The 23,685-nt window shown below is 40.8% G+C and overlaps 1 protein-coding gene across 1 annotated transcript in view; it reads right to left on the bottom strand.

The window, feature by feature from the left end:
* The window catches only part of LOC137159642 (cytosolic phospholipase A2 epsilon-like), a 38,259-nt gene extending 15,106 nt beyond the window's left edge, over positions 1–23,153 (bottom strand). The window contains exons 1-2 of the mRNA XM_067558120.1: positions 23,058–23,153; positions 10,594–10,695 (exon numbers count right to left, since the gene is read on the bottom strand). Of these exons, the coding sequence (XP_067414221.1) occupies positions 10,594–10,695; positions 23,058–23,153 (198 nt within the window). The remainder of the gene's footprint in view (positions 1–10,593; positions 10,696–23,057) is intronic.
* Positions 23,154–23,685: the final 532 nt, after the last annotated feature.

Below are 23,685 nucleotides of genomic sequence, written 5' to 3'. Positions count from 1 at the left end.
AAAGAATGTAGTAACTACCAGTCCATCAGGTTATTGAGTCACACGATGAAATGGCTGGAAAGAACTATTGAGAAAAGACTTCATGAGGAACTGGAGCATCAAGTCAGCGACAACCAATTTGGGTTTCTGTCAGGAACATCAACAATGGATCCAGTGAAATGTCTATCCTTCTAGGTAATGGGGGAATTGTGGGAAGGCAATGGAGGACTGTGAGGACTTGAGTGATTTAGCAAAGCAGGTAGCATAAGTGAAAGTCTCACTTGGGCTTTAGCCTCCAGCCCCAGACAAGCCCCACTAGCTCCTGGTTGAAAGCACCACTAAACTCAAGTGAGAGAGTTTTGTGTGTGGAAGGAAGGTGGGCTGGGGTCAACATCCAGGTAAGAGCCCAGGCCAATTCAGCAGTGAAGACAGCCCCAAAAGTCCTAACGCCCCCACCTGAATTTATTGCTTGCTAGGACTCCCACAGCAGCTCCAATGGAGCCACATAGGAGCAATGAGAGTTTGGTTGTGACACCCAAGGTGGCAGCAGCAAATGTAGGACGATAGGCAGGAACCAGGAGCAGTATCACTGACAGTGGCCCTATCACAGGGGCTTCAGTGAAGTGCAAGACCAGGGATGGATGTAATGTTCCTCCGTCACCCTGAAGGGAATGTCTTTTCACCCTCACTTGCCTTCTGTCCTCAGTAATATAGAGGCTCATTAATCCATGCCAGGCCCTCCCCCATTAGTGCAGATTGGTAAAATTCAGCGGTGATTAGAATAGAAATTAATTAGTTCAGATCTGTGACTCGTATTTTCATGAGAACAAGTGAAGTGTCAAACACGCTGTGGCAAGTATTATAAATGTTATTTATCAGGAGAGGAAATGTCATAGCACAACACTGCCTAAATACAGAGCAACCTGCTGAGGCAGCTACTTCTTAAATTTCACAACACAGAGCAACTGAAGGTGTACTAAATTAGCTAATAGGAGCATTAGCTATGTGTAGAAGTTCTTGTAGTCTGTTCATATGCATTAACAGATGCAATCATTGCCAAGCTGCTGACACCTGTGCTCTGTTAGCAAACTGTAGCATCAGATTTCCACATGAGCATGCACACCCACCAGCTCTTACAAAACACCTAACTTGAAATTCTCAGAGAGATGTAACCTAAGTAAATAAACATTGTCCAGATACGACTTCACATTGGATAGGAGCCACATCAATTTCCAGGAAAATACATGGAGTGGGCCTGTGACAGAGTGCTGAGAACCAACAGCTGAACCAGTATCCTGGTCACTGTAAACCCATAGAAGGGCATAACTAAGGGAAGCTGTGGCTAATTATTAGATTAGTCTGAACTTGGAGAGCTAACAAGCTAATTAACCCATTAACTGAAAAAGCAGAAAGGCCCACAGGAAGAAAGTGCAACGGGGGGATGAGAGCGAGGGAGAGGTTAGCAGGACCAGGGTAGAGGAAGAGCTCTGCCTGGATAGATCTCTTCTGTCTGGCAAAAGGGGACGTTGTTTGTATGTCACTGTAAACAGAGTTGCTGTGCAAGGCAGTAAAGTGGGTGGTGAGATAACACAATAAACTACACACCAGTGTTTACAAACCAGAGAGGACAGGAGTGGGAGGGCCTAAATCCCAAGTCAGGATTTCTGATGATCGGTGCGTAGGTCAACCAAGCATAAAAGCTCCTGTCCAAACCACCAATGGTGATAGCACCTGCGTGAGCTAATGGAAGTTCAGCATAAGAGGGGGAAATGTTGTCCAAGTGGAAATGGAGAGAATAGTTTACAGACTGATAACAGTGCATGATTATACTGGCAATCCAGGAAGGCTGGATATTGATCAAAAAGAAAACAGCAGAAGCAAATACACTTGGTTAGGAAGGCAACTAGCTCCTGTACTGAACACAAAGGAGATTAAAAATTACAAAAGTTATCCAACAATTGGCAGTCTTATGCTGACTCCCCAAGCTGTAGGCCCCCTTACAGTAGCTGCTAAGGCTCACTATCCAAGAAGAAAGGTAGGTCCCAGTGCTGAGAGATGCTGAAGTAGTGGACGGTGATTAAGGCAGCGTAGAAAGTATTGTCTATAAGTTCTAATTAATAGAATTTTTCCATAGATGCACATGATATTACACACAAGAAGTATGGCAAGGTTTTTTGTTAAAGTTGCAAAGTCAAGCACTCAAAAATTAGGAAATTCCTATGCAACCTGTTTGGACTCCTTGCGCATATGAATAATGATAGTCTTTAGTCATTTGATAACATACAGTTGTTACCACAGGACACCTGCCACACAGCACAGAAGATGGATTGTGCTCACTGAATGAGCAGCTATTCAGTTTTTTGTTTTATCCTCCATGCGTGGCTCAGTGCTTTATTTACTGCGTACTGTCAATACAGAATTATTAATTTTCTCATGGGCTTCTCCAGGGTGCTCATTGTGATAGTATCTGAGGGCTTCACATATATGAACTAATTTAGCTTCACAACTCCCCTCTGAGATAAGGGGGGGGGTGTTTTTCTCATTTTACAGATAGGGAACTGAGGCACAGAAAGTTTAAGGTAAAAAATGTCCACTAATTTGAATACCCAATTTAAGATGTCTACAACCTGATTTTTCATAGTACTTAGTATTATTATTATTATTATTCTGCCTCTGACTTCCTTCCCCTCTTCCCCATAAGAATCTATAAGGCCATGAGTAGAGAATATTTAGGTTAGATCCATAAAAAGAGAGGCGCACAAGTCCAATATTTAGACACAACCAAGATCTTCAGAACCCCCTAACTCTCTAGGCACCAAAATGTCTGCCAGTAGGCAGGTGCTCAGTCTAGATGCCCAGATGCCTAAGCCCCAGTGGAATAATCAAATTAGGTTTTCCCCCTCCTGCAGAGCCCACTCTGGGAGGCTTTCACCAAGCACACATAAACCCACTTGCCGCTGCTGCCAGTCCCTTTATAACTTTTATTCAAGTGGTTAGGACACCCACCCAGGACCCAGGAGACTCGAATTCAATTCCCACCTCTGGCTGAGGAGATGGGCTTTGAGCTTGGTCTCTGCCTCCCTGGATAGTGCACTACCCACAGGAGTAAGAAGTATTCTGGGCCAGGTTGGGTTCAATCTCTCCTGTTGAAGCTATTCCACTGTGTATAAATAATTAAATATGTATTGGGCCAGTAAAAAAGTGAGAATGACTCCATAGTCCAGAGATTAGGCACTTAGCTAGGATGTCGGAAACCCAGGCTCCATTCCCTCCGCTCCAGTGCTATGCCTTTCTCTCTAACCTTGATAAATACAATCTTGTCCCGCTTATATTCATTCAGAATGCTGCTCCAAAGTAATTTTCCTAGCCTGATGCTTTGACCATGTCACCCCTCTCTTTGAATCCCTCCACTGGATCCACTTTCTCAGTTGAATCAAAAATAGAAGTTGCTTTGTCTTCACTTTCAACACCCTTCATGGTCAATCCCCACCCTACCTCTCATCTATCATTCACTAACATGCTGTCAATACTCACCTTCGATCAGCCCATGATGCCAACATCCATTGCTTAGGTGCAAGCACCTTCATGCTTTCTCCCATGCTGCCCCTAACACTAGGGAGGTGCTCCTTGTAAACATCTGCAAAGCAGCCTCATTGTCAACCTTCAAATCCCTCCTCAAAACTCTCCATTGCCTACAAAAAATCTTAACAGTGGTAAGGCAGTTGGTGTGCAGAGACCACTGCCTATTAGGTTGACTAATATTTTCTCATTGCTTTCTTGTGCTTCCCTGGCTATCTGTATCTATCTGTTGTCTCTTGTATTATACTTGGATTGTGAGCTCTTTGGGGAAGGGACAACTTTTTAGTATGTTTTTGTACAGCTCCTGGCATAATGGGATCCTCTCCTAGTCATTGACCAGGGTGTTCCAAATGGCGGTATGAAAGTGCAGTAGCATTTCCTGACAACACCTGTTACTTCTACTTTACCTGCATATAAAAAACATTTCTCAAAATAATTAAAATAGTTAACATTTATACCACACTAAATGTATTTAAATCCTTGTACAGCATAAACTAACTAACCCTCAGCATCTCTGATATATTATTTAAATATTATTCTCATTTTTCAAAAGGAATCTGAAACAGAGATGAGATGAACTGCTGAGTCAGTGTGAATCAGAGGCTGAAGTGGGACTAGTCCTCAGAAGTGTTTTTGATTACAATCAATTGTTCACACCACTAAATCATTCTGCCTCATTTTTAATCCTTGCTGACAGGCGTCATTAAAAATTATTTTGAAATAGGTGTTACTTAGGCAATCACAAAACTAATCCGCTTGTTACTGTAGCTTCTCATTTGTTGACAGCTCTTTTTCAGGACATATTTGTCTCTTCAGCTGGCCATATCTTGTGATTATTAGAAGCAGTCTTACAGTAGTACCTAGAGACTATAACTGATATTAAGGTCCCCCTTCTGCCTATGTATAAACACATGTAAGAGCTTGCATTCCAAATAGACTTGACAAAAGAAGTATTATTCACAATTTACAGTGGGGGAACTGAGGCACAGAGGAATCAAATGACTTGCTAGGTCTTATATGCTTTCCTAGGAACTGGTTTGTGTGTAAACACCATGCGATCTCAGGAGAATCAGGCCTGTGGTATATAGAACTATCTGGGGCAAAAGTTCCAAGAGATCTCTTGATTATTATGAGTGAATGATTGAAATGGTTCCTGGTTCCTAGGCCACACCACCTGGCTGTTGATTCCAAGCTATCTTCTCTGAGATCCTCCCTGTCCCACAAGTAAAGAAAAACAGAAGACAAAAGACTCTGGAAGTAAATCGCTGGCTAAATGATATAAGGTGGAGGGGTTTGTTATTGTGGAACATTGGTACACCTTCTATGGAAGAGAGAGCTGTATAGTTTGGATGGTGTCCACCTCAGTAGAAGGGGAACCAATCTCCTCAGGGACAGACTGGCTAGAATAGTCAGGAGGGCATTAAACTAATAACAATAGAGGAGGATAAAAAGGGGGAAGGTACGAGCATTTATTTAGCACAAAATCAAGATATTGAGAACCAAATTAGTCAAGAAACCAAAGGACATGAAGGGAAGTAATTCTTTAATTGTCTAAACACCAATATTAGGAGCCTGGCTAACACACAAGAGGAATTGAAATTGTTCATTTAGGAGCATGAATTCAATCCAGTTGGTATTACTGAAACCTGTTGGGATGATTCACACTATTGGAATGTTGAAATCAGTGTTTATAACCTATTCGGGAAGGATCAAGTGGTCAAAAGGGGAGGGAGAATGCACTCTGTCAAAAATGGCATTACTTGTTTACAAGTTTACAGGCGCTACTACAATACATATAAATAATAATAATAATCTGATTGTCTGATTATAGTGTGACAATATTTTGAACATGTATGATAGGCCAGACACTCTTCACTATTCCACATATCTATCATAAACTGCACTTCTACAATGTTTGGGTAACAATATAGTTATTTGTACTCATGGAACCAGACCACAGATAATATTCTCTGGAAATCATTTGGGTGCATAGGAGTACACTTGTGAGAGCAATGACCCATTTCACAGCACACACCTGGCCAAATTAATTGCTGCTTTAGTTATTCTGCTGATTTTGTTGAAGTCAGCTTCATCCTCAGAATTAAGTTACCTCATGAATGAATTGCCCTTGTTGCCCAGTTGTATTCTCAGACATTTTAAAATTATGAGTAGCCCCAAAGGAACAGTAAAGGTACTCACAAAAGTCTGCCTGAAGAAGATTTCTCATTCGTATGATTCTTACAGTGAGCAAGTAGCAAAGCGATGTTTTCTTTGTAGAAAAATGACACATAAGATACGTGTTAACATTATCATATGGAATATTTTTATTTATTGTAATTTATAACAATGCATTAAAAGAAGCTCAATTGCTATTCAGGGAGCCTATTTAAAACAACAAACTGATCAAAAATAAGACCCACAAGAAATCTCCAGAAAACTCTACCCTTACTATAACTCAGTAATATATGGAATTTTCCCCACCAAACCTCCATCTCCCATTTAAAAAAAAATCACTCCCATCCAATCACAAACTCGTCAGCTTCCCAGGCAAGATGTAGAGCAGATAACAAAGGCATAGAAAAGAAATAACCCACAGAGGAGAAAACGTAATCAGCCGACAATACAATTTTCACATATTAATCGTCTAGTTTCTGAACTGAAGTTGTCCCTTGTCCCTAAAACAACACAGCATGAGATAGTGAGTCAAAAAAATCAGGGGTATTCTGTTTGGTTTTGTCTGATGGTTTGTCAAATTCAAGGCCTATTTAGAGGCTCCTACTTTTCATGCAGTTTTTTTGATGAAAGGAGTAAATATTAGAAAAACTTTGGTTTGTTTCTTTATTTTAAAAGGTAGAATTTTAATTATGTAAGAACTAATGGCCACCAATGCAGACCACATGGTTAGTTTCTCTGCTCTATTAGGTGAATGGCAACTAATCATAGCAGAGCTCTTTTTAGTGTAAGCCTGCCACTTAGGACTGCTTTGCTCTCAGCATGTTAAGGAATTCTTCACCATAGCAACTGTGGAGTACTAGTGTAGACTGGATGTTGGTGTTTTTCCCTCTATGCTGTCTGGATTCATCTATCATTGTGTGGGGGCCCTGGTAAATCAGAAAAATGCCATTCTAAAAAGTCTTTCTGGCTTGTGTTTTCACAGCACCCAGATTCAGTGAACCTCTCTTGCTTTCTGCCAATAAACCATGAGAAAGGGAAAGTCTCAAAGCCAAAATCTTTCAGGGTAGGTCTACACAGATCACAGAGGCGAGCCTCAGAGCCCAGCTCAACAGACTCGGGTTGGCTGGGTTTCTCTACAGTGCTAAAAAATTCCTATGTCGATGTTGCAGCTCAGTCTGGAGCTCAGATTCTGAAGCCCACCCCACTCCCTAGGCTTCAGAGCCCAAGCTCCTGCCCAAAGCCAAATATCTACACTGCTGTTTTTAGCACTGTAGTGCGAGCTCAAGTCTGTCAATACGGGCTCCGTGACTCATGGCCACTCACTAAGTAGATGTACCCTCAGAAGAAAAGGCAGCTTTCCATCTTCTTCAGAGTACTTCTTCAAAGGAGGGAAAGACGTTCAGTGATCTTCCCTATTCATCATGCTCCAAGATATAGGAATCTTCTTGAAGAGGACTGGTAGTCCTTTATCAAGCAAGTCTCCAAGACAAGAGAAAATGAGATTTACTCTCTTTAGGGGAGGGCACTTCAGAGAAAACTTGCGATTTCATTACAAAATGCTGCATATAGTCCAGTCCTACCAGCAAAACTGCAGATACTGAAGTTATCCTAGCAAAGGCCATGAACAAAATAGCAGGAACCAGGAACCCTGGCCATTTGCACTATTAATAGAAATAGCAGCAGCTTCATGCTCCTAGGGCTTTTTTCCCCACTGGAGATTAACATTCCCTTTAAATAAAACCTTAAACAAACAAACCCCACAAAAAAACTAACCTCAACCCCAAAATGGAAGGAGCCCTTTGTAATAATTATGAGCTTGCAGTGCTTAATTTGTAATGAAAGAGATGCTGGGGTTCAAGCAATTCTTTTTTACTTTCATAACTTATCAGCAAGCCCAGAGGTGCTGAGGCTATGAACTGCCAAGCCTGGAGGTGCCAGGGCTCAGCTCTGGCAAGCCCTGGCACAAATTAAACATTGTGAGCTGGCCTCAGCTTATACAGAAGAAGCCTTCAGTGAGTTTCCAGCACCTCCTAGTGTTAGTGGCAAACATACAAGGAGACAAAAGTATCTACCCAAGAGTTCCAAAGGAAGACAAAGAGGCCCTCATTTAATGCCCATGCCCATTTCACAGCCCTAATGAGATATCACATGACTTGATAAAATTTTCTGATAATGCATCAGACAGAAAAGACCAATGGGATTTCTTCTCTAAATGGTCACGCTTCTTATAAATCCAATGCCACAGAACTGGGCATGCTTTCTGAAAATTAATACAATCACTATCGTGCTACAACAGGCAGCAATGGACAGCCCCCACCATACCCAAAAATTAGGCAAACTTTTGGGCATATAGATGAACCTTTCATTGTATTATGCTATGCAGTTGGATGAGCTTTGCATTTGTCTAATACCTTGGGCTAAAGATTTGTTATTAACATATGAAGCTTCACAATGCCGCTGTCAGGAAAGCATTATCCCCATTTTACAGATGGGAACTTGAGGCACACAGAGATTAAATGACTTGCCCAAGGCCACACAGGAAGTCTGAGGCAGAGACAGGATTAGAATCCAGATCTCCCAGCTCACAAGCCTGTGCCTTAACCAACTTTCCTTCATGGTTTATTATGGATGTGTTTGACCTCATTTCATGCCAACATGAAATTAGGGGACTTCAGAATTTCAATTCAAGCATTCAGTGCTGACAACTCCTGCAGTTTTACCTCAAGTCTCACAATATTTGGTGTTTATCTTAAAGCCCCAGCTTCTGGAGTCATGTGACTATATAAGACTATCTGCTTTCATTTAAAAAAATAAGTTTCTAGCTCTTATGGTGGCAGAAAAAAGCTTGAAAATGTGAATTCAAAAGCCAGAGGCAAATAAAAAATCACCCCCAAATGTATTACTTTTTAAAATCTCATGATTGCAAAATGTTTGGGGATGGCAATTCTGAGCATTCCTAAGGTTGCTACATTTAAATGAGGCTGTGAAAAGAGGAGCAGAGTTTTGAAGTGGTGGGTAGGAGCCTCTCTTATCTAAGGGCTTGTATACACCCAGTTTCCCTCCTGCTTTAACCTATATTGTCCAGAAGCTTAAGCTATACAATTCTAAGTATCTTTTTATCCCTGTGCATGCATCCACACTAGGGGGTTGTACCACTTTAATTATGTCTGTTGCAAAACAGATATAGTTAAAGCAATACAAAAACTGTTGTTAGACTAGGTTTTACATTCTTTGGTAGTTGCTCTTCCTGCTATATTACAAATCCCCTTTTTAAACCTCAGCATGCAAGTTAAACTAATGGTACACACCCACTGAAGACCAATCAGTGCAAGTCATACTATGTTACATCAACTTACAGACCCAACAGGTAACCTGTCATCATTTTTCTGCTCTCAGTTACACTTGTTTAAATGAGCGGTCCCCTCCATTGAAGTTGCCAGAGTACCTCTACTGATAGTGATTGACATAATTTTGGACAATTTATGCAATTATATAAACAAACATTTTACACCATGTGGATTTTTTGTGGAACTTGAACTTTTGTTGCACAGATAAGAGGCCAATTTTACCATGAGTCATATTCCCGAGTCACATTCTATTATAGACACCTGTAATAGAATGTGATACTCTTCTATCTTAATCTTCTAATAGATTAATATAGTGAATTTGAGATAGTTTTAATTTAAATCCATCCACTTTTGCTTTGGGCCATAGCTATGTGTAATGCACAGTCAGCAATCCAGCAATGGATAGAAATATTTGCATTGATATTTCTGATATATAATAAACACAAATGTAGATCTATAACAGGTCCCCAGCAACCCTGCAGGCACCACTGGCTTTCTTCCCTCAGAAGCCTTACATTTTGATGACTCTCCCTCTAGCAGAGCCTGAAGGCACATTTATTTTGGAAACTGGGGTTTATCATTGAAAAAACAAAGGACCTTCAGCAATTGTGTTCTGAATGTAAGACACTAGGTCATATTCCCCTTTCACTTTGGCATAAATGAGGAGTAACTCAATTAGGTCAGTGCAGATATGTTGGTATAAAAATCATGTAAGTGAACCAAGAATTAGGCCCACTTCTATGATAGTAAATAATATACAATAGGGAATCCACATAAATGAACATCTTTTAAAGGAATGAAGCGACGAAACAAATGTGTGTTCCATGTTACAAACTAGACACAGGGAGAAATGTAGCACAAAAGAATAAAGTGATTCAGATGATTATCATAAGGAAATTTCACCCATAAATCTGGAACTAGCTGTTGCTGCTATCACTAAATATTCAACATTTCAATAACTAGTAAATTCATTCCAAAACTCCTACCCCCACTTGCCCTCAAAAATACATAAACCGATTTATTCTCCCCAAAATGTTGTACCTTATAGTCAGCATCCCTCTGTACTGCACACTGCTTCGTCCATTTAGTTCCGACATTTCCCGATGGGTTTGTTTTGCTGTTTAAGTTCTTTGGGGAGGGAGCAAGAATGGAGAAGTGGTAACATTTGTAAATATTTTTCCAATTTCATATTATAAATTCATAATTGTAACACCATATTTTGACTTCAAAGTGTGGAGCTGTTGCTTATTCACTCCCAGTGTAGCACAATGGTGTGTGCTAAGCAGCAGGTCAGTTTGTACTTCCCTTTTTGTTTTTATTGACAAGACTGTGAGTGAAGTGAAAAAAATATAGACGTGTCAATCATTTCTATAAAATACGGTTGGGGCTTTTAACTCTGACGGTGTCAGAGGAACAGCAGCACTGCCTGGTAAGGCAGGAGGGAAACTTCATGCACTCCGTTGTGCAGATATGAATCAGGTTCTCAGAAAATCTGATTTATTTTTTTTCTTACCTCGTGGAAGCCAGGAGGTGATTCCATTGTGGTCTCTGCTGCATTCAAGTCAGGCACTTCAAATGGTATTGGAGTACTGGGTGCCACAGCTGGTAGTGGATCCTGAAACACATGTACAGACTTGAAAACAGTCGGAGTTGCGGAACAGGTGCTGTACACATATTAACACGGAGCCCTACCCCTCTGTGATTCTCTTAACAGAAAGAATCCCCGCCCACTTGCCTCGCAATAAGAACAAGTCTGTTGAAATAATGGAATATTCTTTTGCAGCTGCAGTGACGGAGGAACAGGATATGCAGTGGCCAAAGGGGCACACACTTTGCGCATTTAGGCACTGCCCACAAGGGGAGCGGTGGGAAGCAGTGTGCCGCTCCTTTAAGGTTCAGATCCCACTTTTGCTTTCCTGTTGCAATGAGGACAGAGGGGGGAATAAGTTGCTACAGCCATTAAGATACTTGTCCCCTGCCCGGTGTCCAGTCAGCTTGGCTTCACCCCTCCCAGATCACCTGCTTGTGGCAGGAAGCACAGTGAAGTCATTGTCAACAAAGCTGAAGGGGACACAGACCTTCATAGTACCACAGACATCCCCTTGCCTCCCAGCATTGTAAAAGTTACTTCCAACACTTCCACCATCAATAAGCCTGAAAACACTTCTCTCCGCTCAAACATTCCCCCCCCCCTTCATCCCTCCTTCCAAATTTCCAGTTTCTCCTCCCTCCCCCTCCAAATACAGCTCCAGCTCTCTAAGGCTCCTTTAACCTTATGCCCCCCTGAATTTCACTCTCCAAGTCTCCCTGGAAGGCCCTTCCCTGAGTTTGTGTCCTCTTCAGGGTCTCCCGAAAGCCTGTCCTCCTAAAACCCTCCTTAAGAATATGTCCCCTCTGAGGCCGTTTCATTACAAGGTCCCCCCATGGCTGTGGCTGTCCACAAGATCCCCTAGGAGGATGGATTCCATCGCACAGCCTAAGTCCTTCCCTAGTTTCCATTTCTTCAATTCCTGAACTTCTTTAATGGTGAGGGAAGGAGGAGCTGCTGCTGGGCAGGGGGTTGGTGGCAACATTAGGAATATGCCACACAGGTGTCCACCTAGGGCACTGAATTTTATGAGCACCTGCGATTCTGACTTAGCCACACAACCCCTTAACCAGCTGTGAATGTAGCAGTGTGGTTTCCACTCATCTGCCCCTAGTGCATTTTCAGTGGGACTTTCCTTTAAGACCTAGCCCAGCAGTGAAGTTGTTATGGTTCCAGCCTACCTGCCCCTGCCCAGCATTCAGGGGCATAGAGTTATGTGTCTTTAAGGTCACCCTGTGCACTCACACATACATGTACACATACTTTATTCTGCCCTCTTTCAGCAATGCCACACAACTAACACACTGACTGCACCTGGAGTGTATGCAAATAATTCTCTTTGGCTACTGCTAGTTTGAGGGGAACAGAAGGTCCATGGGCAACATTTTTAAAAAACGTTTGTCCTCTAATAGTGTTACATGGAATCCTGTGGATGAGTGAATAGGCAGTAAAAGGAGGTGAAGAGTTTGTATATTTCAGCAACTGCAGGGTTGGTAGAGTAAAGGTATGTGTGTTAATGGGCATATCACTGAAGAGGTCAGAGTTAAGGTCGCATGGGCAATCTCGGCATTTCCTTGTTTCCAGAAATTTGAATGCTGCTCAACTCAACATTCTGCAAGGTGTCGACATATCACCAACCAATCTTAATGTCAGTTTTTGCCAGTGAATTAATTCTGGCAAAATTAATTAATTTTATTTATTTAATTAATTAATTTAACAGGAAAAGATATGTTATTGGCAGGAGTTATGAGTCATTTAGTCAGTTGTACATATCATCTTCCACCATTTGCACATGAAGCCAAATCAGGCTGTAGAGCAATCCCCATCTCATGGTGTACTCTTTGTTCTACCACCAACTTCTGCAACCTTGTGATCCAGGAATCGCCCAGGGTCCACACACTAGCAATCCTGGCAGTGCACATATTTCTTTACCCTCAGTGGTCAAGGAACCTGCGCTGTCAGTTCCAAACCTCTGAACTATGTGTCTTTGGAAACACCATATTAATCTGCCCCAAGATCAGGAAGTAGCCACTCGCCTGCCAGAGACTAGTAAAATACAGATTTTTTCAAACAAACAATCCAAAGCATTCCTACCTCCTGTTCCCGTTGCCTAACCCCTCTGCAACTGCAACCCCTCTCACTGTCCCTCTCCCTGGCTCCCCATCACACACCCTCAAAAAGACCTCCATTTTCGGCTCATCCCCCAATACAACAAAAATTCTGTCTATTCTGCTGTGTTCAAAGTAAACCTCTCCATCGAATGAAAACACGTATTATTGTAACAAAGGCAACTTGTAGCAAGCAACATGAGTTATTAAATCTTTATTGCATGTGCGTACTAAGGTATGGACTAGAAAAGATAGTGGTGGAGTGTTCAAAGCACCATTCCCTCAAACTACCCAGGCCATCTTAAAATGGCAGCATAGAAATCCTCTCATGGTTTTCTCTTTGGTGGTGCATGTGCACTGTAATCCTTCCCGACTGCACAATTATGAAGCGAAGTGAACTGTTCATGGAGCCATGTGCAATCTTGGATAAAAATGGACTGATTGAGACTATTTCGACCTGCATCCTCAGTAGTTTGATCTCTAGATCTGCACAAAATAAACAAGCCAACAAAATTCAACACCTAGAAACTTGTTGAAAAACAGCGATTTTTTTCAGGGCTTATATGTCCGGAATCCTTGGCTCAAATAATACTCAAATGTGGGTCACTAACCCTAGTCTGCACTCCCACAAGGCAAATTCCAAGAAAATTTGTGTAAGCATGGGGATTTTAGAGCACTTCGGCTAAGTCTACACTAGAGGCGGTACAGTGGCGCAGTGGCATCAGTGCAACTGCACCTCTGTAGCGCTTCTTGTAAAGACTCTCAATGCTGAGGGGAGAGAGCTCTCCTGTTGGCATAATTACTCCACCTGCCATGAGAGGCAGTAGCTATATCAGTGGGAGAAGCTTTCCCGTCAACATAGCATTGTCCTCACCGGCAATTAGGTTGTGTAATTTACATCACTTGGGGGAGTGGATTATTCACACCCCTGAGTGACTGTAAGTTATGCTGAAGTAAGTGGTAGTGTAGAAAAGGGGTTAGAAACATCAGCCTCTAGACAGGAAGGGACAATGGAGGGAAAGGGCTCATCGACATATCCATCTGCAGCATAGGAGGCTCTGAAGGGTGTAAAGTGGTCTATTCATCTCAATGTAAGGTTCTCAGCTGAATGAGAACACCCCATGAAGATGAATACAACCTGAAACAATAGCTCTGAGACACAAGAACCACTCCATTCCTCACAGTGGGTGTTCCCATCTCCCTCCTGAATGCTTTAGAGCCTGATATGCATGGAGTATACCTGTTCTCAGCTCCCCACCCAAAGGGGCAGGACTTCCCCAGAATCCCACTCATATGAGGGGAGTGTGGGGGGAAGTCCAACAACTGTGGATGGGCATGGGACCCTCAGAAGCTGGCACAACCGTGCAGGGCAGCAAGTGGAGCTCAGACAGCCCCAGGGGGTAAGGACCCCCTATCCCAGCTCATATAAGGGGGCAGGGAGGGGGGCTCAGACACATCTGGAGAGACAAGAGCCCCCCAAGATCTGGGCACACACACAGAAAGGAAGAATGTAAGGATGACAGATGTCCCTACCCCTATTCTCCCCCAGTCCCACTGCCACTCACCCTCACATCCTCCCTCCCACTGTCCCACCCCTCTACTCCCCCCATTTCACCTCTATATTAGGCACTGGTGAGACCGCTGCTGGAATGCTGTATCCAGTTCCACTGTCCACAATTCAAGAAGGATGTTGGTAAACTGGAGATGGTTCAGAGAAGAGCCACAAGAATGATGAAAGGATTAGAAAACATGCCTTATAGTGGATAGTCTCAAGGAGCTCAAATTGTTTAGCTTAACAAAGAGAAGATTAAGAGGCAACCTGATCACATACCTACATGAGGAACAAATATTTGATAATGGGATCTTCAATCTAGAAGAGAAAAATATACCACAATCCAGGGGCTGGAAGTTGAAGCTAGATAAATTCAGACCAGAAATAAGGTGTGTATTTTTAACAGTGAGGGTAGTTAATCACTGGAGCAATTTACTGAGGGTTCTGATGGATTCTCCATCACTAGCAATTTTTAAATCAAAATTGGATTTTTTCTAAAAGATTTGCTCTAAGAATTATTTTTGAGTGAAGTTCTATGGCCTGTGTTATACAGGAGATCAGACTAGATGATCACAGTGGTCCCTTCTGGTTTGGAAATCCAGGAATTTATGAAAACCATTACAACATCAATTACCTTCATGATTTGTTGGTGCGCATTTCTGATACTCCGCATGCAAAAAGGTGAAAATGAAACATTGACATGATGAAGAGGGAAGAATTGAGACAGTTTGGCTACCTTAACTGTCATTCCATACTTTAAATCTTTGGTTTCTTGTGTGTTTAACCTTAAATCTAAATGTTCTGGCTTAAAAATCTTTTTAAAGCAACTACAGTGTTCTTGTAAGGCAATGTAACATTATGTTATTGATTCAAGCCTCAGTTTTAACGATATTGTGTTCTCTGGGAGCAGTCAATTTTCTGTGTTGGAACAGGTTACTTTTTGATGGCTAGACATCTATACCTATAGAGAACTTACCAGTTCCGCCTTGGAGCAGTACGACAGTTCTCTGAGTCCCCATGGTCAACATTCAGGTTAGCTTGTAAACAGTGTATCTGCCTCCTTGTGAGAAAACAGGAGATAACATTCTTAATGAAAGTGTTTGTCAATATATACCTTTGAAGGGACAGTTTGGTCAGATGACAATATATATATATATCTATTAATTAAAACAGAGAAAACAGAAAATAAATGATAATGTAATTATAATTAATACCTGTACCATACAATCCTTTAGATACAAGGTAAGGCCTTGTTCCTGTAATATGTTGAAGTCAGTGGGACTCTGCATGAGAGGAGAGGTCTAGTCGCATGCATCACATTGCAGTTTTGGGGTTTAAGGTAAAAAGAAACGAGGGGAAAAAAATCTAGTGTCCCATTCTGAATCACGATTAAGAGCTGCTTGCTGTCCAACAGCTAAACCTGTCCTTCTCTGAGCAAAGTCTTCCAAATAGAAAATGTCTGTGTTCCCGAAGCCCCAAGCCAGATGCAAGTAAGTTTACCTTTGATTAAAAGATGACACCGTAGACTAGTTCCTTGGAATGGTGTCAGATTCGATATTAGCTTTTCATTGCAAAGCATTCTCCCATTCAGAGTTATACAAAAATTCGAATGGTCTTTTTACTGTTACGACATACACATTCAGCAATCATTAAAATGCATCTGATTCAATTATTTGTTTCCAAAGTTACACCAGATACTGAAAGCATAGGGCAATCAGGAACCTGGGCATTTTGTTAACAAATGATTGTTTTGTATTGCAACATGAGCCTGTGTGTCAACACTCCATAGGCAGAGCTCTGTTAACATGCAAATAGGGGATTGGATTAGATGACCTCCTGAGGTCCCTTCCAACTCTAATATTCTATGATTCTGTGATTAAATGAAAAGCTTACATTGATTATTCATTTGGACAATGAATGACATAGTTCTTGCTGTAAAGGTTAGTAGAGAATATAAAATTTAATATCATAAGTGCCAATACATCAACTTTGTTCATAACAGTGACTTTGGAAATATACCTAAGGTACAACTTAAACTGTCATATTTCATTTTCAGACAGTTTAAGACCCTGGTGATGTGCTTCATTAAGTTTAGGGGAGAAGGTGGAGGAGAAAGGCAGAGCTGAGCCATTTTTATGCCTCCACCTTAATGCCATCTTGCGGTCAACTTTTCACCCCTGGCATAAGATAGAGTAGCTTAAGGAAGCTCTAGTTTGCACTGGCTGTCATTGGACCCTCGGGATCATTCTTGTAGCTAGGTATTGCTAGGGTGGTAAAGATGCTTATTTTCCTTTCACTCCTCCTGGAGATTTTAACCTGACCCTAGACATGCTGCTGCAAAAGTAGGAAGCACAGCAGCATCTGGTAATAAAGCTAATAGCAAATCTATTTACTTATTTATTTTGCTTTCCTGTACCTTAATCTCACTCCAAGGCACTGCGTGGTACAGTTATGCATGGTTTCTAAATAAAGGGGCATCTCTTGGGCACTCTCTCATGGGCCTGATGCTTCTGCTCGTGAAGTTACCCAAACTTTGAATGGTTCTGACTGTCTACGCGAGTTAAATGCTCACCTAACAGCAACTGCAGGCAATGTTAATTTTCAACCAGGGCTCTCAGAATGCCCATAGCTATCCTCCCTCCCAGATGGAACTTGGGAATCTAGGGCCAAGACATTTTCTTGAGATTGGAGGGAAGCCTATTACTATCCTTTTCCTACAAACCTGTTTTGTCTCTGTCCCCCCATCCCCACTCTGCAAGGCTACAACTAATGAGTGAACTAAATTAATTAATTTTGATGTTATCAACTAAAATACTGTGACTAGATGAGAGAGCTGGTCAGTTCTAGGTTTGTAGCAGTGACAGCTAAGGATAAGTAAAAGATTAATGCCTGGTTACATGCTTTTCTCTGCACCATACTCCCCTGCAACTCACATCCCTACCCTTCACAATTTGCATGCATTCCCCCTCAATCTCGTCCTGAGCTCTACATTCCACTGTACCCTCTTAGCTTCCTCCTTTTCCCCACTTTTCTTTACCTCCCCCCTTCAGTTTTCTCCTGCACCCCATATTCCACTACAAACTACGTAGCTTCCCTCCTGCTCTAGCACATACCCTTGTCCTTTCATAGTTTCCTAACTACTCTCCTAACCACAGAAAACAGGGAGTAGCTATCTTCCCTGACAGCAGCTTGGCTTCAGTCTTACTGGAAACATTGGGAGATGGTGGCCATCTTTACTAGGAACAGCCACTCTTCCATCTACAAAGGAAGCAGGAAAATAATGGCCATTTTGACTAATGAAAAAATGTAGTTTCATTCAGATTAAAAGTAATAGCATATGGTGGCCATTTTGAATGGAAACAAACATTTGCAAGTTTCATTCCAGAAATCAAGAGATCATAAGAATCTTAAAAACAAACAAACAAACAAAAGAAAAAACCAAAAGCCAATCTAAATGTCATAAGAGGTGATAAAATCATGAAAGTTGGCAACTCTGCCTGACTGAGGTCAGGTGACTGAAACAAGAAATAAAATTAATTCTTCCCACCACTCCTGTACAACACACCTTTATTAAAATGGCATTAATTATTTAAGCCTCATATTATATTATTGTGAGGGAGTTAAATATTTTATCCCTATTTTACATATGGAGAAATTGAGACAGAGAGAGGTTATGAGATTTCTCCAAGGTCAGACAAGAAATCTTGGCAGAGTCAGGAATGTTAACTAGTTCTGGTTAAGAAATCCCTATAGCTTTTCCTGGAAATTAAAACAAAAATTGGATTTTTGATGAAAAACCAAAAGGGAAAACCAAATATTTTTCAGGTTTTTGATTTTTCCCCGTCTTTTCTCTTCTTTTGTCCCCTATTTTCCCACCTCTTCCTATTGCAAAATGCAGGAAAAAATGAGGGGGGGGGGGAAGTAACTCTGTAAAGATCTGAACACTTTATTAATAAACAGCTGTGACATTTTTTTTTTTTTATTATTATTTTGCAGGACCCTAATAAGCTTCTGTGTACAATTCACCTTAGTCCAAAGATAATCATCAACTGATGTAAAAGGCAAGATTCCACTACATGATTTAACTATGTTTCATAACCTTATCCCAGACCTAAATTGCAACACCTGGGAAAGGACACATTGCAAATTTGCATATCTTCTGTTTTACTAACAGCAACATTTATAAATTCTCCTCTTACAATCCCACTCCTCTTACAATCCCACAGTGTTCTGCCATCTACATTTTTTTGTATTTTTATTGTTTACAAAATTTTAACTGTTTTAGGCCCAAATTTAGCAAAGTATTTAAACGTGATTAATTGTAAATACATGACTAATCCTATCCCTGTACAACAAAGCATTCAAGCATATTCCTACCTTTAAGCACCCAAAAAATTACTTTGAAGTTCAGTGGGACTACTTACATACCTAAAGTTAAGCAAGGTCTTAAATGTTTTGCAGACTCATGACCTTAATTCCTTTAATCATCTTTATTTTGTAACACCCACTCATTAAGATTCATATCCTGCTAAACACTTACACACGTACTTAACTTTACTATTATGAGTAGTCTCTTTGAAATCAATGGGATTATTCATGGTAGTAATGTTAAGCATGTGCATAAGTGTTTGCAGGATCAGGGCCTAAATGTCCAAACATTTCTATGACATTTACTACCATTCATGGAGCTCTTTTGCCCTCACTGGGAAATGATCTCATAGAGTCATAGACTTTAAGGCCAGACTTGACCTAAAATAATGAAGTCATCTATAGGTAGGCTTGGAAGGACTGGAAAAGTTGGTAAATGTTTATTTTGCCACACACACACACACACACAAACCAACAAAAATATTCAAAATTAATCAAAATGTACAGCTAGGCAAAGTAAGAAAAATGCTGTTTGAGAATTTATTACAGTTTGATTTAAGAATATTTGCTTTGTATATTTTGACATGTGCCATTGACAATTTGTGTTTTAAAGGTTATAAAACTTTAACTTTTTGAATCTCATCATCTACAGTCATTAAATAATTATTGTAATTTCCTGAAACTTTAAATTAATAAAATTTAAAGTTGCAGGAAATGTAAATCAATAAAAATTAAAAAAACTTAATCATAGTTTTGCACAATTGTGAAAATTTAAGTTGATAAAAAGAAAAAATGCTTAAAATAAACATTGATATTATCCATCAAAATCATATATCAAAAAATCAAATGCCAAGCCTATTTATATCACATTGCTGATTTTTCCTGTCCTGAAGAGTACCTGAATAGAAAGTATAATCTGTCCAATATTTGTTGCATTCTCACCATGTGTCAACCAGCTGGAATGGTATTAAACTTCTAGAGTGTTGGATGGGAAAAAGTTCACCAAGTTACTTGTTTCTGACCTGGTATTGCTTAGGGGAATAGTATATGCCAATATTTTCTTAATGGGGGCATGCAGACTGATCATTTCTTGGGAGCAAATGAGATCTTGTACAACCATATTTCCTTGAAATTATCAGAGTTTAGGATCAGATTTTGATTGTATATGTTTAGAGGGTATTCTTTTCCTAATGACAACAGCAAGAGATACATCTCATGCAAGGAAATTTGTTCTGGACTTTTCCCTTTAAATGCTTTTATTGTTTTTAGCCACCAATGTCATGTGATTGTGAAAAAGGATTGATCAGGTAAGGCATTTCCAGTAGAGATAAAACGTTTTTAATGCCATTGTACAAAGCACTGGTAAGACCTCATTTGGAATACTCTGTACAATTCTGGTCACTCATGTTCAAGAAAGATGAATTCAAACTGGAACCGGTGCAGAGAAGAATTACTAGGATGATCAGGGGAATGGAAAGCCTACCTTACGAGACGAGACTGGAAGAGCTTTTCAATATTGCAATTAAACTCATGGTTACTGTTTCTCTGTTCAAGTACATCTGTACAAGATTTTAACATGCCTCATTTTACTAGTTCTACCGATTTCTCAGTTTCTTATTTATTTCTTTCAACTGATTCTCTGTGGGACCTTTGGGGCTGGTTGGTGATGTCACTCAAGGTCCCTTTGAAATAACCAGGTATAGTTGCCCTTCTAGTCCATTCCTTTGGGCCTCCTGATGAGACAACTTCCAGCCTGGTAGTGCTCTGCACTTCCACACGGAAAACAGTAGTTGCAAATATCACTTTCATCCTCCTTCTGGCAGGGAGAAAAGCCTCACCTCTAAGGTTCTCTCTGTGGGATGAATTAGAGTGGTCACCTTCTGTCGTAATGGGGTACCCTCAAAACTTCATGGATAGGAGTGATCTCCATTTTTAGCTCTTTTATTTCTGCTAAACTTGTATTCAGTTCACCAATCCCATCCATCAGATTGGGTTCACATAAGGATTTTTTTTCTTATTGGTGCTACTACCTCTTCAGTCTCTGACTCACCAGCAATGGAGGCCTGTTGCATGAAATTAAGTTGTGCAACTTTTCCTCATGCCCCTCTTGCTACTTTGTGCTGCTTTTCTCTTTCCCAGCCAATTACAATGTTCAGTCTTCCCAGCCAAGTTTAATTTGTGATAAAATAGAGTAAAATCACAGTCTGAATCTTATCCCTCTCTAGCCCAGTAGAGACTGAATGGAGGAAAATATTTCGCACCAAAAGTGGATGATACATTAGAGTGGAATCATCTTCCTGTGATGTGCAGCAGTACTTTCTGTTGCATATCCAAGGCTCATACCAGGAATTCCTGAAGTGTTTCTTCAGGACCCTGAACCACACTGGCAAGACGATGACACAGCTCAGTTGCATCTCCTAAACTTTGGTAATGTCATGGTACTATTTCCTTCTGCATAGCTTCAAAGACTTGTTCCAAGGCAAATTGCTTTAACCATTGCCTCCATTACTTTAGGTTCTGAATAGCCCCTTTGTAGTTCGGTTTTTATCTGATAGACAAGCCTTGAAAAATTCAGATCATCCTTCCTATTCAAACCTTCAGTTTGTCCTCTCACTTTGAAATCCTTCTTTAGCAGGGCTGCACTTTGCAGGGCTCATAATGCTGTCATTTCTGTCGTTGGGATTGCATTCTTTCCTTAGTGGTGGATTGGTTAGCTGCCCTATTCTGCCCGTTAGGTCCAGCAACAGAGAAGTGCCCCAGTCTTCCAAACTAGCAACATCTTCACTAAGTGCTGACTAATGTACCTAATTGGAGCTAACCAGATCTTTCCTATAACTCTACTTCAATTTTCTGTTAAAATATTTAAGGGATCACACATAATAAAGAGATATTCACTCTGGTAAAGCTGCCCCTCCATCTGTAAGTGTATCAGCCATCACTATCAATCACAACGGAAAAAGGAAAATAACAGCGTCCCCCAAGGATCTGTACTAGGACCTGTGCTGTTCAACACATTCATAAATGATCTAGGAAAGGGGCAAACTGTGAGGTGACAAAGTCTGCAGATAATAAATTACTCAAGATAGTTAAGTCCAAAGCAGACTGGGAAGAGTTACAAAGGTATCTTATAAAACTGGGTGACTAGGCAATAAAATGGCAGATGAAATTCAATAATTAGTACAAAGTAATGCACATTGGAAAAAATAATCTCATCTATGCATACAAAATGATGGGGTCTAAATTAGCTGTTACCAGTCAGAGATCTTGTAGTCATTTTGAATAGTTCTGAAAACATCTGCTCAATGTGCAGCAGCCATCAAAAAGCTAACAATGTTAGGAATTATTAGGAAAGAGATAGATAATAAGACAGAAAATATCATAATACCATTATATAAATCTATGATACACCCACATGTTGAATACTAAGTGCAGTTCTTGTTGCCCCATCTAAAAAAATATTAGAATTGGAAAAGGTACAGAGAAGGGCAACAGAAATTATTAAGGTTATGGAACAGAGATTAAAAAAACTGGGACTGTTCAGATTAGAAAAGAGACAACTACTGGGGGAAATGATGGAGGTTTATAAATATCATGAATCATTTACCTCTCCCTATAACACAAAAACTAGGGGTTACCCAAAGAAATTAATAGGCAGCAGATTTCTTCACACCATGCACAGTCAACCTGTGGAACTCTTTACCAGGGGATTCTGTGAAGGCCAGACCTATAACTAGATTAAGAAAATAATTAGATAAATTCTTTAAAAATAGGTCCATCAATGGCTGTTAGTCAAGATGGTCAGGGATGCAATTCCAAAACTAGGACTGGACGATAATTGCCCTGTTCTGTTCATTTCCTCTGAAGCATCTGGCACTGTCAGAAGACTTAATACTGGGCTAGATGAACTATTGGTCTGACCCTGTATGGCCAGTCTTATGTCATGTTCTCATCTTTTTTCCCTGTGCTCAGTATATCTCATACACTCCAAAATTGCAGCTGCTGGCTGTATTGTCTTCTACATTCTGTTTTCTGGATGTGTTGTTTTTCAATTCCAGGGAACAGCAACTAACACCCCCGCATGACTGGCTCACCAGGTGTGACATACTTCAAAACATGGATTCTGACCTTTGAAAACACAAGGTTCTCTGTTATTACAACCCTACAGCACACCCCACTAACTCAGAACAGAGACCTAGGGTTCTGTGCAAAAACAACGCTCCAAAAGAAAGTGACTGCCCCATACCACAGCAACCCAATCCATAAGGTCAGGGTGTATCTAAAAATTACCAACTCTGGGGAACACCCTTGGGTGTTGTCCAGAATGTGCAACCACTGTGCACTCCCTTCTGTGTATGCCTTACAGTTGAAGACTTTTCCAGTTCAAAGCATTTCTCTTCACAACCAACATTCCCTATGCTGTCCCAAGAAGGACCCTGTGTTCGTTCTTCTTCAGTCATGTCTCTATCCATCTAGGCACTGGGAGATCTGGTATTCATTCACGTAATATAGCTGCAATTATCAGAAATCTGACAACATCAAACACATGGCAATGCTGTTAGGGAGGCTTATTTATTTTCAGTGAAAATGCAAAAGTTTGAGTTTTTCTATGGTTTTGGGAGTGGTTCCCAGATTAGAACCTCCCAGTCACTGATGCAATACAGCAGGAGGATCAAGTGATTGCTGCTCATCAGAGAGAACTAGAGAGAGCCAGTGTCATTGCCTGCTTCTTCTCCTATTGCCAGGGCTTCAGAGTTCTGCTGCAAGGTTGGTAGCTTCCTCTGTCATAGTCCTGGGGAGACAGCTAGGAAGCACAGGCCATGGGTGGATTAGAATACAAGAAGCAGAAATAGTGACAGTGTGACCTAGGAGGGGAAGAGACAAAGGTGTTTTAAAGGTGTTTTAAATGTTTGTACATTTTTTCTATATTGTGTCACCTATGGTTTGATTAAGATGTTGAAATATAGGGCTGTGTGACGTGTTCACCCATGT

This window comes from Emydura macquarii, unplaced genomic scaffold, assembly GCF_026122565.2.
Source record: "Emydura macquarii macquarii isolate MOO-44397 ecotype Brisbane River unplaced genomic scaffold, CSIRO-AGI_Emac_v2 contig_1876, whole genome shotgun sequence".
NCBI classification, from domain to species: Eukaryota; Metazoa; Chordata; order Testudines; family Chelidae; genus Emydura; species Emydura macquarii.
Note: the sequence above shows the minus strand (reverse complement) of the source record. Positions and strands in the feature narration are given on the sequence as shown.